The sequence below is a fragment of the Callorhinus ursinus genome, unplaced genomic scaffold, assembly GCF_003265705.2.
Source record: "Callorhinus ursinus isolate GAN/ISIS: 27379988/994484 unplaced genomic scaffold, GSC_fseal_2.0 scaffold57, whole genome shotgun sequence".
NCBI classification, from domain to species: domain Eukaryota; kingdom Metazoa; phylum Chordata; class Mammalia; order Carnivora; family Otariidae; genus Callorhinus; species Callorhinus ursinus.
In genome coordinates, this window is record NW_027397119.1 from 6,573,347 (window position 1) to 6,585,750 (window position 12,404).

The following is a 12,404-nucleotide window of genomic DNA, read 5'->3' on the forward strand; positions in this document are numbered from 1 at the left end:
CACACCTTCTAGTACCATTGGAGAAGGCCCAGAGGGTGAAGGTGTGGGAGGTCACATTCTTGGGGGACCTCCAGGATAATAGACTTTTAACAGATAGTTTCCATCCTTTTGCTCGGATGATACACCTAGGGAGTCACAGAAGCAAAAACACATCACTGGGGACCTTTCCAGCCACATACTAGTCTGGCCATCTGTCCACATCTCCCCCCCCACCCCCCCCCCCCCCCCCCCCCCCCCCCTCACGCACTCTCTCTCTCTCACATACCCTCAGCCATCCTTGCCTTGCTTTGCCTTTCCCCTGCTGCCGGCCAGGCTGGCGAAGGAGGGGAGGAAAGCAGAGCGTCCCTTTGCCTGTGGTTGCTAGTGGGTCAGTAGGGTACAGCAGCTGAGAAGCAGCCCTCAGGGACAAAGCTGTCTTTGGGGGAGCAGATTCCCTCCCTCCATGGGGCCTGGCGTACCATCAGCCTCAGTTACAAGTTTGATGAATTAATAACACTTCCCAGCTCTCTCCCAGAGGGAGGAGAGTGAGTCTGCAGGAGACAACGTGATGGTGCACGATGACGTAGAGGGCATGAAGGGGTGAATTTGGGGAGCACAAAGCAGGCCCTAAGAGCCCAAGTCCAAGAACCTGGAGGTCTCAACCCTCCAAGCCATGGAGGTAACCCTGTGGTCTCCCAGGTCCTCTCCCCTCCCCCCAGAGCAGAAGGGGCAGTTCCCTGCCCAGCACTCTGGGTCTCAGGTCTCCTGGCTGAGCCTGGCTCTCCGGGGCCCTGGGTTCGCTTTTCTCCCAAAGCCCAGTCAGGACTAAATCCCCACTCCTCCTGGCGCTGGTTACTGTCCGAAGGGCAAACACTGTCATCCACATACCACTATGTACATGCCCTCCAATACTCTGACTCCCACAGCCTCCCCTCCAGACCCCTTCACCAGGCCGTCTTTGGTCCAGCAAGTTCCCCCATGTCCTCAACCCCTCTGAACATTTTTGTTACATCGTGACCTTAACTGAAGCCAGCTATACCCCGAAGGCCCCCTCAGGGGAGCTTGTCTCTGTGTCACACCCCACACCCCTCAGGCTCGTGCAGGGGGGGCAGAGTCCTCCTCGCTCTGCCTTACCTTTCCCTGGCCATCGTTCCCCATCACCTTCTCTGAGGTCTACTCTGTCCCCCTGTAACATTGTCTTTGCCCTCCTGCTCACTCCTCATTGAGCCAAGATCTTGCACCCACAAGCCCCCCAGCTTTTCTCTCTACCCCAATCTCCTGCCGCTGCCCGAGGAAGCTTCAACATCTGTACGAACAGCTGAACTCACTCTGTCCCTGGGCTCTCACTCTCCCGACTCCATGATGCCAAATGACCATGTCCTGCTGTCAGCCTCCAACACCCACCACTCCCCTGAATCTCCAGAGCCTGGCACCCAGGCGCTGCTGATGGAGAATTAGTAAGCCTGGACAACTGATTATCCAGGGTCGGGTTAAAGATGTCGGCCAGATTGTGAGCCTGGTGACTAGAAAAAGAATCATAATGCCATTGAGAGTTGAGAAAGAAATCGGAAGTGGGGAAGAAGGGAGAAAAGGATCTTTATTTGTTACATGTTGAGATTACAATACTGGAAGAATATTTCAGAGATGTCCAGTTCTCAGTCGGAAAAAAAACCAAACAAACAAACCAGGAGTTGGGAGCTCAGTTGTCAAGTTGGGGTTAGAGATGATGGTTTGGGATTTATTCTATATCGGGAGATAGTATAATTTTTAAAAACCCAGCATATCTCCTTGAGAAATGGTAACCATTGCGTGGCCTCAGAAGGACGTGACAGCGAGGGGAAGGGACCATGGCGAACTGGTCTTAGGTGCCAGTCACCGCTGAGCAGGAACGTGGGACCAGTGTTAACAGATTCAGGTTTTTAAAGAGAAATCATCACGATTCTAGGGTTTAAAAATACAGGACACTTCCGAATAGTTAAATGTTGACAACTAATTTTTAAAACACTTAAAACACTCTACGGGCCAGACAGAATATCTCTGCGTTCAGCTCTGCCTCAGGGGCTACCAGTTTGTGGCTTCTAAGCCACACAGGTGGCATTTGGGAGAGAGAGTTGAGGAAATTGGGAAGAAATCAGGGACTGTGCTGTGGGGAACATGAGCCTCCTGGGCTCCCAAGCTCACCTGTGGGTATGCCCGGGGCTTAGAGAGGCCCTGAGTTTTTTAGCCACTGGGTGTCTGGTGGGCTCCCAGGTTAGTGGCAGCAAATGGAAGCTGGCATCTGCCATGGATGTCTCTGTTCATTATCTGGAAGTTGGGTGGCAGCTGCTGAGGTTCTGATACTTTCCAGCTTAGATGCCACTTTGGGAAGGAGCCCGCAGCCTTCACCCAGCCACCCCCTGTGGCCATCTCATCCCGCCCTGGAAAGATGCCCCGTACCCCAGAACGTCTGAGTCCTGGCCGGAGCAGGCATCTGGGCGAGCACATCCTAGATAAGCCTTACCTTCCTAACAGGAAGTGACTCTGTTGTCGAAGTTAGCTGCTTTTGGTACCATTAAGTCTTCTTTTGCTCCTATCTTTAGAGCAAGTGGAGGAAGCGTTACTTTTTAGCTTTCAGACTCTTCTCCACTTCGCCACAAGTTCTCAGAAATGGTCCTGAGGGACTCGGAAGTTGTTGTGACCCAGGGATTAGGAAGCCCTTCACATATTTATATTTTACCAAGGCTTCCTTCAGTCCAGATGGGTAGTTTTCCACTTAACTCTCAACCCTAATCATCTTTGCATTAGCTATTTCTGTTCCTGTTCTCGGTTCACTTTGGGACAGGTGAAGGGGTTTAAAGACAGAAATTTTTAAAAGAGCTAACATCCTCAGTTTCATACAGTCTTCACGAACAGGTTTGAAGGACAATGTCATTTTCTTCTTTCATTCCTGTTTCTGATTGTAAAGAATAACTCCCAGACGGGCTGGCCTAGGGCTGCTCTTGAGAGGTACAACTTTGTGAGATGACAGGGAACCCAAAAGATGTCCTGGGCATGACCCAGCGATGCTCGCAAACAGTGATGAACATATTTGGCAGTATTTCCAGCCTGATTAGGAAGTGAGGAAGAGGCGTCTGGTCCTCCCTGGGTGGTGTTTCTTATCAGCCCTGGGCAGCAGAGTGAGGTTGTCACCAGTGAGGTCTGAAACGAGGAAAGATCAAATTAGCATCTATACCAGCTACACTCAGACATACCCTGCCAAGTCTACTCTGCCCGCCAAAACACGCACTCCACCAAAACATCCACACTTCACGAAATGACATTCCTCAATATATACTAGTATAAGTACATTTTTAAAAAAAGATTTTATTTATTTACTTGACAGAGAGAGACAGCGAGAGAGGGAACGCAAGCAGGGGGAGAGGGAGAGGGAGAAGCAAGCTCCCCACTGAGCAGGGAGTCTGATGCCCAACGCTGGGCTCGATCCCAGGACTCTGGGATCATGACCTGAGCCGAAGGCAGACGTTTAACAACTGAGCCACCCCGGTGCCGCATAAGTACATTTTAACATCTATAAACACATAGCTATATCCCCTCCTACCCTCAAACATCAGAGCACACAGCACACTGAAGTGTGAACTCACTCAGATATACATATATGCTGCCCTCCCTCCCCACGCTGGTACACACAGAGACCCACAAGAACTACACGCTACACAGTGTGGGAGTGAGCTGACGTCATCTTTCTAGAATACCTCAGTCCAGTCTCTGCCAGCAGATAGGCTTCGCTCAACCTCAGGGTTCCACATGTGGTCAGGAAACTGAGAGGTACCCTTGGCGACCAAGCCAAGGCCTTGGAGGCCTAACAGGACACCGGGAAAGACAAGCGTCACACCCAATGGTCCGGGGAGTAGAGAGCAAGGCCTGTGTGATGACCCCACAGACGAGGCCAGAGCTGAGGCCCAAGGAGAGGGACCCTGTTCTGGGGGTGGGGTTAGGTCTGAGGAGGGCAGCGTGGGATGCTGCATGTCACTCTACAGTGGGCCACATAGGTGGGCCAGACAAATGGGCGAGATGGGCATCCAGGACCAGGGAAGTCAGCGGGTCAGGATCACAAGGCACAGAAATTTCTGGTCCAGATGAGGCACAAGCTGATGTCCACCCCCACCCCCACCACTGCATGCCCCCTTGGCAATGGGTGGGGTCACAGGTCAGCACCTTGTGTCAGGGCAGTGCATGTTCAGAATTCAACTCAGGGTCCCTTGGGCGGAGGGGGTGGGAAATGAATGAGGAGGAAGAGGAGCAGGAAGAAGAGGAGAGCGGGGAGGGGGCGACCCACCATCCTTACCCCGGTGCTCCAACTACACCTTGACAAGGCCAAGGAACGGGAGGCAGCCCGCAACATGCAAAGGGAAGAAGCGAAACTTGGACTTTTGAGCTTCTAAGGATCTGGTCCTAGCAACTGAAGGGCAGTTTCAGGGAATTTCAAAAAATAATTTGGACAACTATCATATATTTGCCCTTATAAGAAATGGATTGAGAATGAAAATCCTGAGTTGGGTACAATTACAGTGACACTGCATAGTGACTTGGGAACTTTGAGTGTGGGATAAATTAAGCCTCTTCTCCCTATAGGCTGGTGAGTAGAAAGGAAAGAGGATGAGAAGTGGGGGGAGCGCCTTCTGGTTCCCACAGATGCCCTATACAAAGTTCAGGAGCTAACCACCAATGAGGAGGCGAAGACACATCGGGGTAATGGAGGAGGGTCAGGGATAAGACCCCCTTCCCCCAGATGCACCCTGTTTGCCCCCAGTTTGTCGCACCATCACCTGGAATAACAGCTCTGTGGGACCACGTGGAACTGTGGGCCATGCCATTGTAACAACAGCACAGAGACGCCATGGGCCAATGAAAAGGGCGCCATATTTGAAGTCGGCAGATGCGGCAGCCATAGTCTGGCTCTATTGAGAAGATACAAATGACATGTGACCTGCTGAGTGATACAAAAATCTACATAATGACAGAGTTCTGCTTCCTAAGGCAAAAAACAGGTGATGGTCTGTCAAAAGACTTTTTTTTTTTTTTTTTTTTAAATCAGTTCTGGACAAAAGCAAGGCCCAGAACCCCCAACCCTTGTCAAAGACACACCCACCCAGATGTTAAGTATTTTCAGATTTAAGTGGTGAACCGCCCTGTATACCGATCTATACTTTGATCTGTTTCTCTGACTTCCTTGGTAGTTGCCCTCAGTTCTGGTCTGGGCGACACCTGGTCTCCCTGGATGATGCACTGTAGGTCTTCCTGTTTCCACTCCCAGGCCTGCTTTCTGTAACAAATCATTTTCCTCTCAGCAAGCAGAGGGAAGAGTCTCATCTGGCCTGATCCAGCTTTGGGGAGGAGCTGGTGAAGAGGCCATCTAAGAGATGCGTTCCAGGGCATCTCAATGAGCTAGATGAAGCCGTGGAGCAAAATATTTGAAATCTAAACTGTCCTGGACAAATGAGCATGGTAACCTGTTTTCAAGCAGCCTGCAGACTGTTGTTGAGATAAGCTGTCAACCTCTAAAAATATCCCTAATAATACCAAACAACAGATTATAAATGCCACATAAAGTGGTACAGATAACATTAATTCTGTAGAGGGAGAATGGTCAGTGCGGGTTTTCAGGGTGGAAGACCCAGCTTCAGCTGTACCTTCAGGAGTGTGGGAGGGAGATTGGGAGAGGTGGGTAGGAGGCAGTGAGGTGTCCAGGACATAATGGCATGAGCCCCTGTGCGGCAGAGCCAGACATCTTCAGGCATACCTGGAATGGGGGTCATGTTACAGAGCAGGGATGGGGATCATGGGCAACATGTTGAGGGCTCTGGGCTGCAGAACTGCTCTGATGCTTGGAGAACAGTGAGGAGAATGACACTGGAGCACAAAGTGGCAGAAACCTAAAAAAGTGGATGGGGCCACATTATGAAAGATCTTAATAGCAGGCAAAGGAGTCCAGACTTAAAGCAGTAGACAAATGGGGGTGGAGGGTGTTTCAGAACAATCTGAGCAAAAGAGCAAGTGAATGCAGACTTTTGGGAATGCAGCTCTCCTAACAGGGGGAAGGGTAACTTGGGGATAGGGTTTGACAAGTCTACTGCAATCATCTAGATATGAAGAAGCAACAGGTCTTGCAGCTGGATCTGAGGAGCAAAGTACAAGGAGAAGTCAAAAGTGAGTGTGAGTTTTCAGGATGGAGTGCCTGGGGAAGTGATGGTATCTCTGACAGAAATGGACACCAGGACATCTCCAGGACAGGCGAAGACAGTGGGCTTGGACTGACACTGAGGAGGTGGCTGGACACCCAAGGGCGGGGCAGAGCGGGTGATGGGAGTGGCAGGGTGAAAGCACACAGACTATGCAGCCGCAAAAGTCAGTTGTGAAACAGTAAACATCAGAGTGGACAATGTGAATAGGGTTTCTCTGAGGAAGGCAAGGGGAGAGAAGAGGGAGAGGAGTGAGGGAACACAGAGAGGGAACAGGGGCAGGAGGGGATCCAGGGCTGACACAGCTGGGAAAGGAGGCTGAGAAGCCTGGCGTCAGGTGCCCAGGAAAAGGAGGAGGGACTGCCTCCGGAGGTGGTCAGCAGGGCCCAGCGTTCAAGAAAAATAAGAATTGACAGAGGCCATTGGGTTTGAATCATTTAACAAATATATATGGAGCACCTACTATGCCAGATGCCTGATGTGGGTCAGAAGTTAGCCCCAGCGAGGGGGACATCTGCTGAGCCCCCGTGATGGTGCCGGGCCCTGAGCACAGTCCTGCCTGTGGACCCTGGAGACTGAGGCTGGGTTCTTTCACCCAGAAGCCCGTGTTTACAAAAGCTTCAATCCACAAGGAGGAAGGACAGGAGAGGGAGGGCTGGGCCCCGAAGGGAGGAGGAGGAACAGGGAGTAGATGGGAAAACGTGCGTAGTTGAGAGCAAACCACTTAGTAAAAAATTTGGGCATTTAAAGGAAAGCGAGAGCTAGGAAAACAACTTGAGGGGACAGAAAAGTCTTACAACACTGCCGTCAAATAGGTAAGACTTGGATGCTACTAGGCAAGAGAAAAGGCATTGGCATAGAGGAAGGGCAGAACTTGTTTGGGGGAGGTGAGATTATTGTCGAAGTAAATAGAAGACTTAGTCCACATTTCCGAAGAGCCTAGAGAAACCTATTTAACAAAGACGGCAAAGTGGTAACATGGTGACAAAACGTCCGGGTGAGTGGTTCTGACAGTGGGGACTGGAAAATGTGGGAGCCGCGAGGGAGAGGTGGTATCAGCAAAGGAAGGCTTCTTGGGGGAGGTGGCCGGTGACCTAAGTCTTGAAGGACTGGCGGAGAGGAGAGGTCCTGGGATTCCCAGCGTGGAGCGAACTGGGCGCAGCTCTCCGTCGCCGAGCGGCTTCGGCCACTCCCCGGCTCCCCTTTTTCTCCCCGCGCCACCTCGGCCCGCAAGCCCGGCTCGGCTTCCTAGCACTGACGTCAGCGGGCGATGACCTCAGCGCCGAGGAGGCGGCGGGGGCGGGGGCGGGGGCGGGGGCTAGCGGCCTGGCCTAGCAGGGGAAGCGCGCGGGGCGGGGCGGGGCGGGGCGGGGCTGGCGGGGGTGTGGCCCCGCCCCCATCCGCTGGCGGTGGCCAATGGGTGCCGCCGCGGGCTCCCCCGCCTCTCGGAACAGTATGAAAGGCGCGTCCCGGCTAAAGTCCCGGCAGAGCCCGAGCAGCGGCCCAGCGAACAGAGGAGCCCTACGAGCCAGCAAGTCCCACCGGAGCCCTCTCACTGCTCCCCGCCGCTGCCACCGCCGCCCGAGCCGCGCAAGACATGAGCCAGGCCCGCTGGACCGGGAAGAGAACAGACATGCTGCCGGAGATCGCCGCCGCCGTGGGCTTCCTCTCCAGCCTCCTGAGGACTCGGGGCTGCGTGAGCGAGCAGAGACTAAAGGTTTTCAGCGGGGCTCTCCAGGAGGCACTAACCGGTGAGCACCCGCCGAGGATCCTGGCTTCCGTCGAGCCCCGCCGCTGGCGCTGGGCCCCTCCTTCCTGCCTGGGCCGTTTTTTCGTCTCCTGTTAGGGCAGGGCTCCCCTCGCGAGCAGCTCCGGGACTCGGTTTCCCTCCAGCCCCAGGGCGGCCCGCATCCCCCCATTCCCCTGGGTCGTGTCTCCCCTGTGCGGCCCCGCGCTCGGGTCTCTGTCCGTGATGGTTCTGGTCGGGCGCGTGCCTCCACACTGTCGCGGACGCAGACCCTTGTCCTGGAGTGCGAGCCCAGGCGCCGGCTTCTGTCCGGGGAGAGGAGGCACCTGCGGGCCCGAGTGCGAGCTCATTCCCCTTACTGAGACGCCGGGGGCGCCGGGGGCGAGGCAGCCCGGCCAGCCAACGGGTCGTCATGGGGGAAGAAGGCGCAATGGAGCCTTCTCAACAACTTGGATCCTTAGCCATGGTTCTTCCGGCGGCGCGGGGCTGCGCTGTGCCCGGGCCCGTTGTTCACTTGTTCGGAGTTGGGATCCCGGCCCCCTTTGTATGCTTTGGCCCCCCTTAGCCATCTGCCACCCATTATGGTACTGAGAAAGCCTTGTAGGTAGTACCTGCGCTCTGCTGGCCTGCGTGCTGGGGGCGGGGGCGGCGTGAAACGGGAGGTTGACAAGAGATAAGCAGCGACTGCCAGGGGAGAGACCTACCTCCCAGCTGTTTCTAGCCGGTTGGCCGCCGGTCTCAAGCAGCGATAGCCATCTCCAAACGTGCCCATGCAGACCCTGCCTTCTGAGGAGCAACATATGTTTCATCAAAAAGAACCCGGTTTTGACTCCTAGCCACTGCAGAAGGTCTCTCTGGCTTTTGAAGGAGGCGGAGGAAGCCTCTGGGGCCCAGGGTGGGAGACACAGTGACTTGCTGTGGGTCTGACGGTGATGGCAGCCTTGGTCGCCTTGCAGCTTCAGCTCATAGGTCTCCAGAGGCCCTGCCTGGACATGTCCTCCCTGGTCTCACCCCTTCTCCTTAAACGGTGTGCCAAAAGCAACACACCAGCTACTTGGCATTGCCCCAGAGCTATGGGACTCCCTCCCCATACACACTCACGTCCTTGTCCTAGAAGGAGTGAGGGGGGAATCCTGTAAAATGCTCTCTGCTTCAGTGGCAGGAGGGTTTCAGGAGGGTCCTGGAACTCCTGAGAAACCACGTCGCTTACTTAAAATCTCTGGGTTCCTTCCTCTACTCCTATTCCTTCATCCCCATCCCCCCTTGTGGCGGCCTTCACAGCCCAGCTGCTCTAACCAGGGCATCTCCCTCTCCTTCCATCCCCACAGAGCACTACAAACACCACTGGTTTCCTGAAAAGCCGTCCAAGGGCTCAGGCTACCGCTGCATCCGCATCAACCACAAGATGGACCCCATCATCAGCAAGGTGGCCAGCCAGATCGGACTCAGCCAGCCCCAGCTGCGCCAGCTGCTGCCCAGCGAGCTGACCCTGTGGGTGGACCCTTACGAAGTGTCCTACCGCATCGGGGAGGATGGCTCCATCTGCGTCCTGTATGAGGAGGCCCCGGTGGCTGCCTCCTATGGGCTCCTCACCTGCAAGAACCAAATGATGCTGGGCCGGAGCAGCCCCTCGAAGAACTACGTGATGGCGGTCTCCAGTTAGATCCCCCGCCACCCTCACCAGGCACTCTACTGTACTCATTCTGCCGTGACAACAGGCCACTGCATACCTCAACCTGGGGAACTGTATTTTAAATGAAGAGGGTTTTTTTTTTTTTTTTTTTTTTTTTTAAGAAAAGGGGAGAAAAAAAACCAAAAGATTTTTTTAAAGAAAAATCCTTAAAGGGAGCTGCTTGGAAGTGGCCTCCCCAGGTGCCTTTGGAGAGAACTGTCGTGCGCTTGAGTCTGGGAGCTGGTGCCTGCCTCACAGGAGTGGGGAGTAGTAAGGGGGCAGGCCTGGCAGGGGCGAGGTGGGGAAAGCTTGGCTGGCCCCCCAGGAAGATGTGAGAGGGAGCAAGCAAGGTTAGCAACTGTGAATGAGAGCGGTCAGGATCTGCTGTGCGGCGGAGAGAAGAGAGGCCAAGTTCAGACCTCTCGCTCTCCAGAGCAGGACACCTGCATCCATGGCTCCTCTCCTCCTCAGGGGCATTCAAGCCTGGACTTCAGTGATGCTATGTTGCCTCATCTTCTATTTTTCTGGTGAGATCCAGGGCAGAGAGTGAAAAGGCCTCTCCCAGTTGCTTCTGTCCTAAGTGGCTTTTCTTGAAATCATGACTTGTTTCTGATTCTGTGCTCAGGGGCCTGTAGATGTTGCTTCCCAGGCAGGAAACAAAAGCTTTTTGTTTTGTGGGGGGTCGGGGGAGTAAGGCAGGAGTTAGAGGTTATTGGGGTTGGGACGGAAGGGTACTCTGCACAAAACCTTTGCTGTGTGCTGCTCTTCATGTCAGTGTGTGTGGTGAATAACTTGGGGTGATTTGCAATGGAATTTTGGGACCCAAAGAGTATCCACTTGGGGATATTTGTTTTTGGCCAAAACCTTCTTTTTGGAACCACATGAAGTCCTGATGCTGCTGCCATTATACCTTCAGGAGTTGGCTCAAAAGCTACAGGGAACTCCAGGTTCTTTATTACTGCCTTCTTTTTCAAAGCACAACACTCCTCCCTGACTCTCCCACACCTGTCCCCTTCGGGTTGGGTCATAGAGCCACCCAGTTTTCCAGAACAGGAGCTCTCACTCACTGTGCAATATGGCCTCCTGGGTCCCAGGAGAGTCTGAAGGAGAACTGGCTCTCAGAACCTCCTGGTGCCCTGGAGGGCTTAGGGAATTCTCCCTCCATCCTCGGGACTCTGGCTGGCTGGTCAGCCTTGCCAGGTATTCCTTGGCTGAATGGGAGAATGCCCCAAGTTCTGCAGGACTACTTGGTATTCTTGTAGGGCTGACACTAAAAGCCACAATCCTGGGCATTGTTTTTGTTTTTGTTTTTGTTTCCTCCCTGGTGCTCAGAGCACCTGTGGGGAAGTTGCTGTCTCAGTACAATCCAAGTTTGTCTGTAGACTTGTGCAATATTTACTGTTCTGGGTTGGAGCCCGTGGAAATCCATACTGGGAAGAAATCCCCTTTCCTTCGGTTTTTCAGTGACATTAGTGAGGGGTCCCTCAGAAGGCCTTGAGTTTCCCAACCCCGAGTCACTTTAGAAGGACATAGCTAGAGCATCTGGTCAACTTGGCTCCCCTCCTGTCCAGCGTAGTAAGAAACCTCCCCCCCCCCCCCGCCTCCGCGAGGGTTCCTGCTCCACTGCCAGTCCCCTTCCCTGGATTCCTGAACTACTCCGTTTTGACACAAAGGTGCTATTTATCAAACACTCTCCCCCCCTACCGATTCCTGCCAGTTCTGCCCCCTTTTCAACTCTAGACTCCAAGCTGCCTTCCCAGACCCTGCTTCCAGCCTTTCTTGCTTTAAAGGTAACTTCAGGCCCACAGACCCAAGAGCTCCTTTTCTGGCCTGTGGGTGGAAACAAAGCTGTGAATCCCCACAGATTGTGGTGGTGCATCTTGTCTGCAAACGGGTCCCTGCCTTTTTAGAAGCAGCCTCACGGTCTCGTGCTTGATCTTCTCTTGTTTTTTTGATGTTCACTTTAAAAGACAGCAAAACACCCAGAGCTGGACTGTTGAGCAGGTCTGTTTCTCCTATTAAGTAAAAATAATAGTCCTATGTTTGTAAGCTATTCTGACAGAAAAGACAAAGGTTACTAATTGTATAATAGTGTTTTTATATGGAAGAATGTACAGCTTTATGGACAAATGTACGCTTTTTTTGTTACTTTAATAAAAATGTAGCAGATGAAGCCGTGTGGTATAGAGGTCACATTCCCACATCAGCCTTTCCAAATCCTTTCTTGGTGTCTCGGTATTTCTCTTTGGTGATATTCCGAAGACCTATAGCATGTGGCTGGTATAAAAGAAAAATCTAGTTGTGTGACTCCTTTCTTCATCCTTTAATGAATGTTATCACTTCCCTGTGACAATGCTGGACAGGATGGGGTTCTAGACTGAGCACTCCTGAGTCTGGCCAGGTCTCATGCCTCTGTTACTAGGCTTCTGCTGTGCTCATTTTACTCATTCAGCACGTGTATACTGTCTGTCTGCACGAGGCACTGATAATTCTTACACATGATTATAAGACTCATAGCCCAAGTCTCAGACTGAGGTGGTGAGCCAAGGACACTGAACCCCTTCCCAGGTTGGGACAGAATTGTGGGAAAGTTCCAGGTCCCGGCTCTCCATTACCTCCGGGGACTGGCATTTGGTACCTCCGCTCTTACTAGACAAGAGCAGTTGGGCCTCCGGATCTGGGCACTGGAGCCCAATGTATGACTGGAGACCAAGGCTGCCAGTGAGCTAGAGAGCGTCTACTCCTGACAGCAAAGGTTTGAGAGCCAGAGGTCTGTTACCAATGTGTT

General features: G+C 53.2%; 1 protein-coding gene across 1 annotated transcript; it reads left to right on the forward strand.

Annotated features, from left to right (window-relative positions):
• Positions 1-7,665: 7,665 nt before the first annotated feature.
• On the forward strand, positions 7,666-9,734 carry BTG2 (BTG anti-proliferation factor 2). Its single transcript, XM_025855134.2, has 2 exons — positions 7,666-7,948; positions 9,273-9,734. Exons 1-2 carry the CDS (start codon positions 7,795-7,797, stop codon positions 9,605-9,607), a joined length of 489 nt encoding a protein of 162 aa, XP_025710919.1. The 5' UTR covers positions 7,666-7,794; the 3' UTR covers positions 9,608-9,734.
• Positions 9,735-12,404: the final 2,670 nt, after the last annotated feature.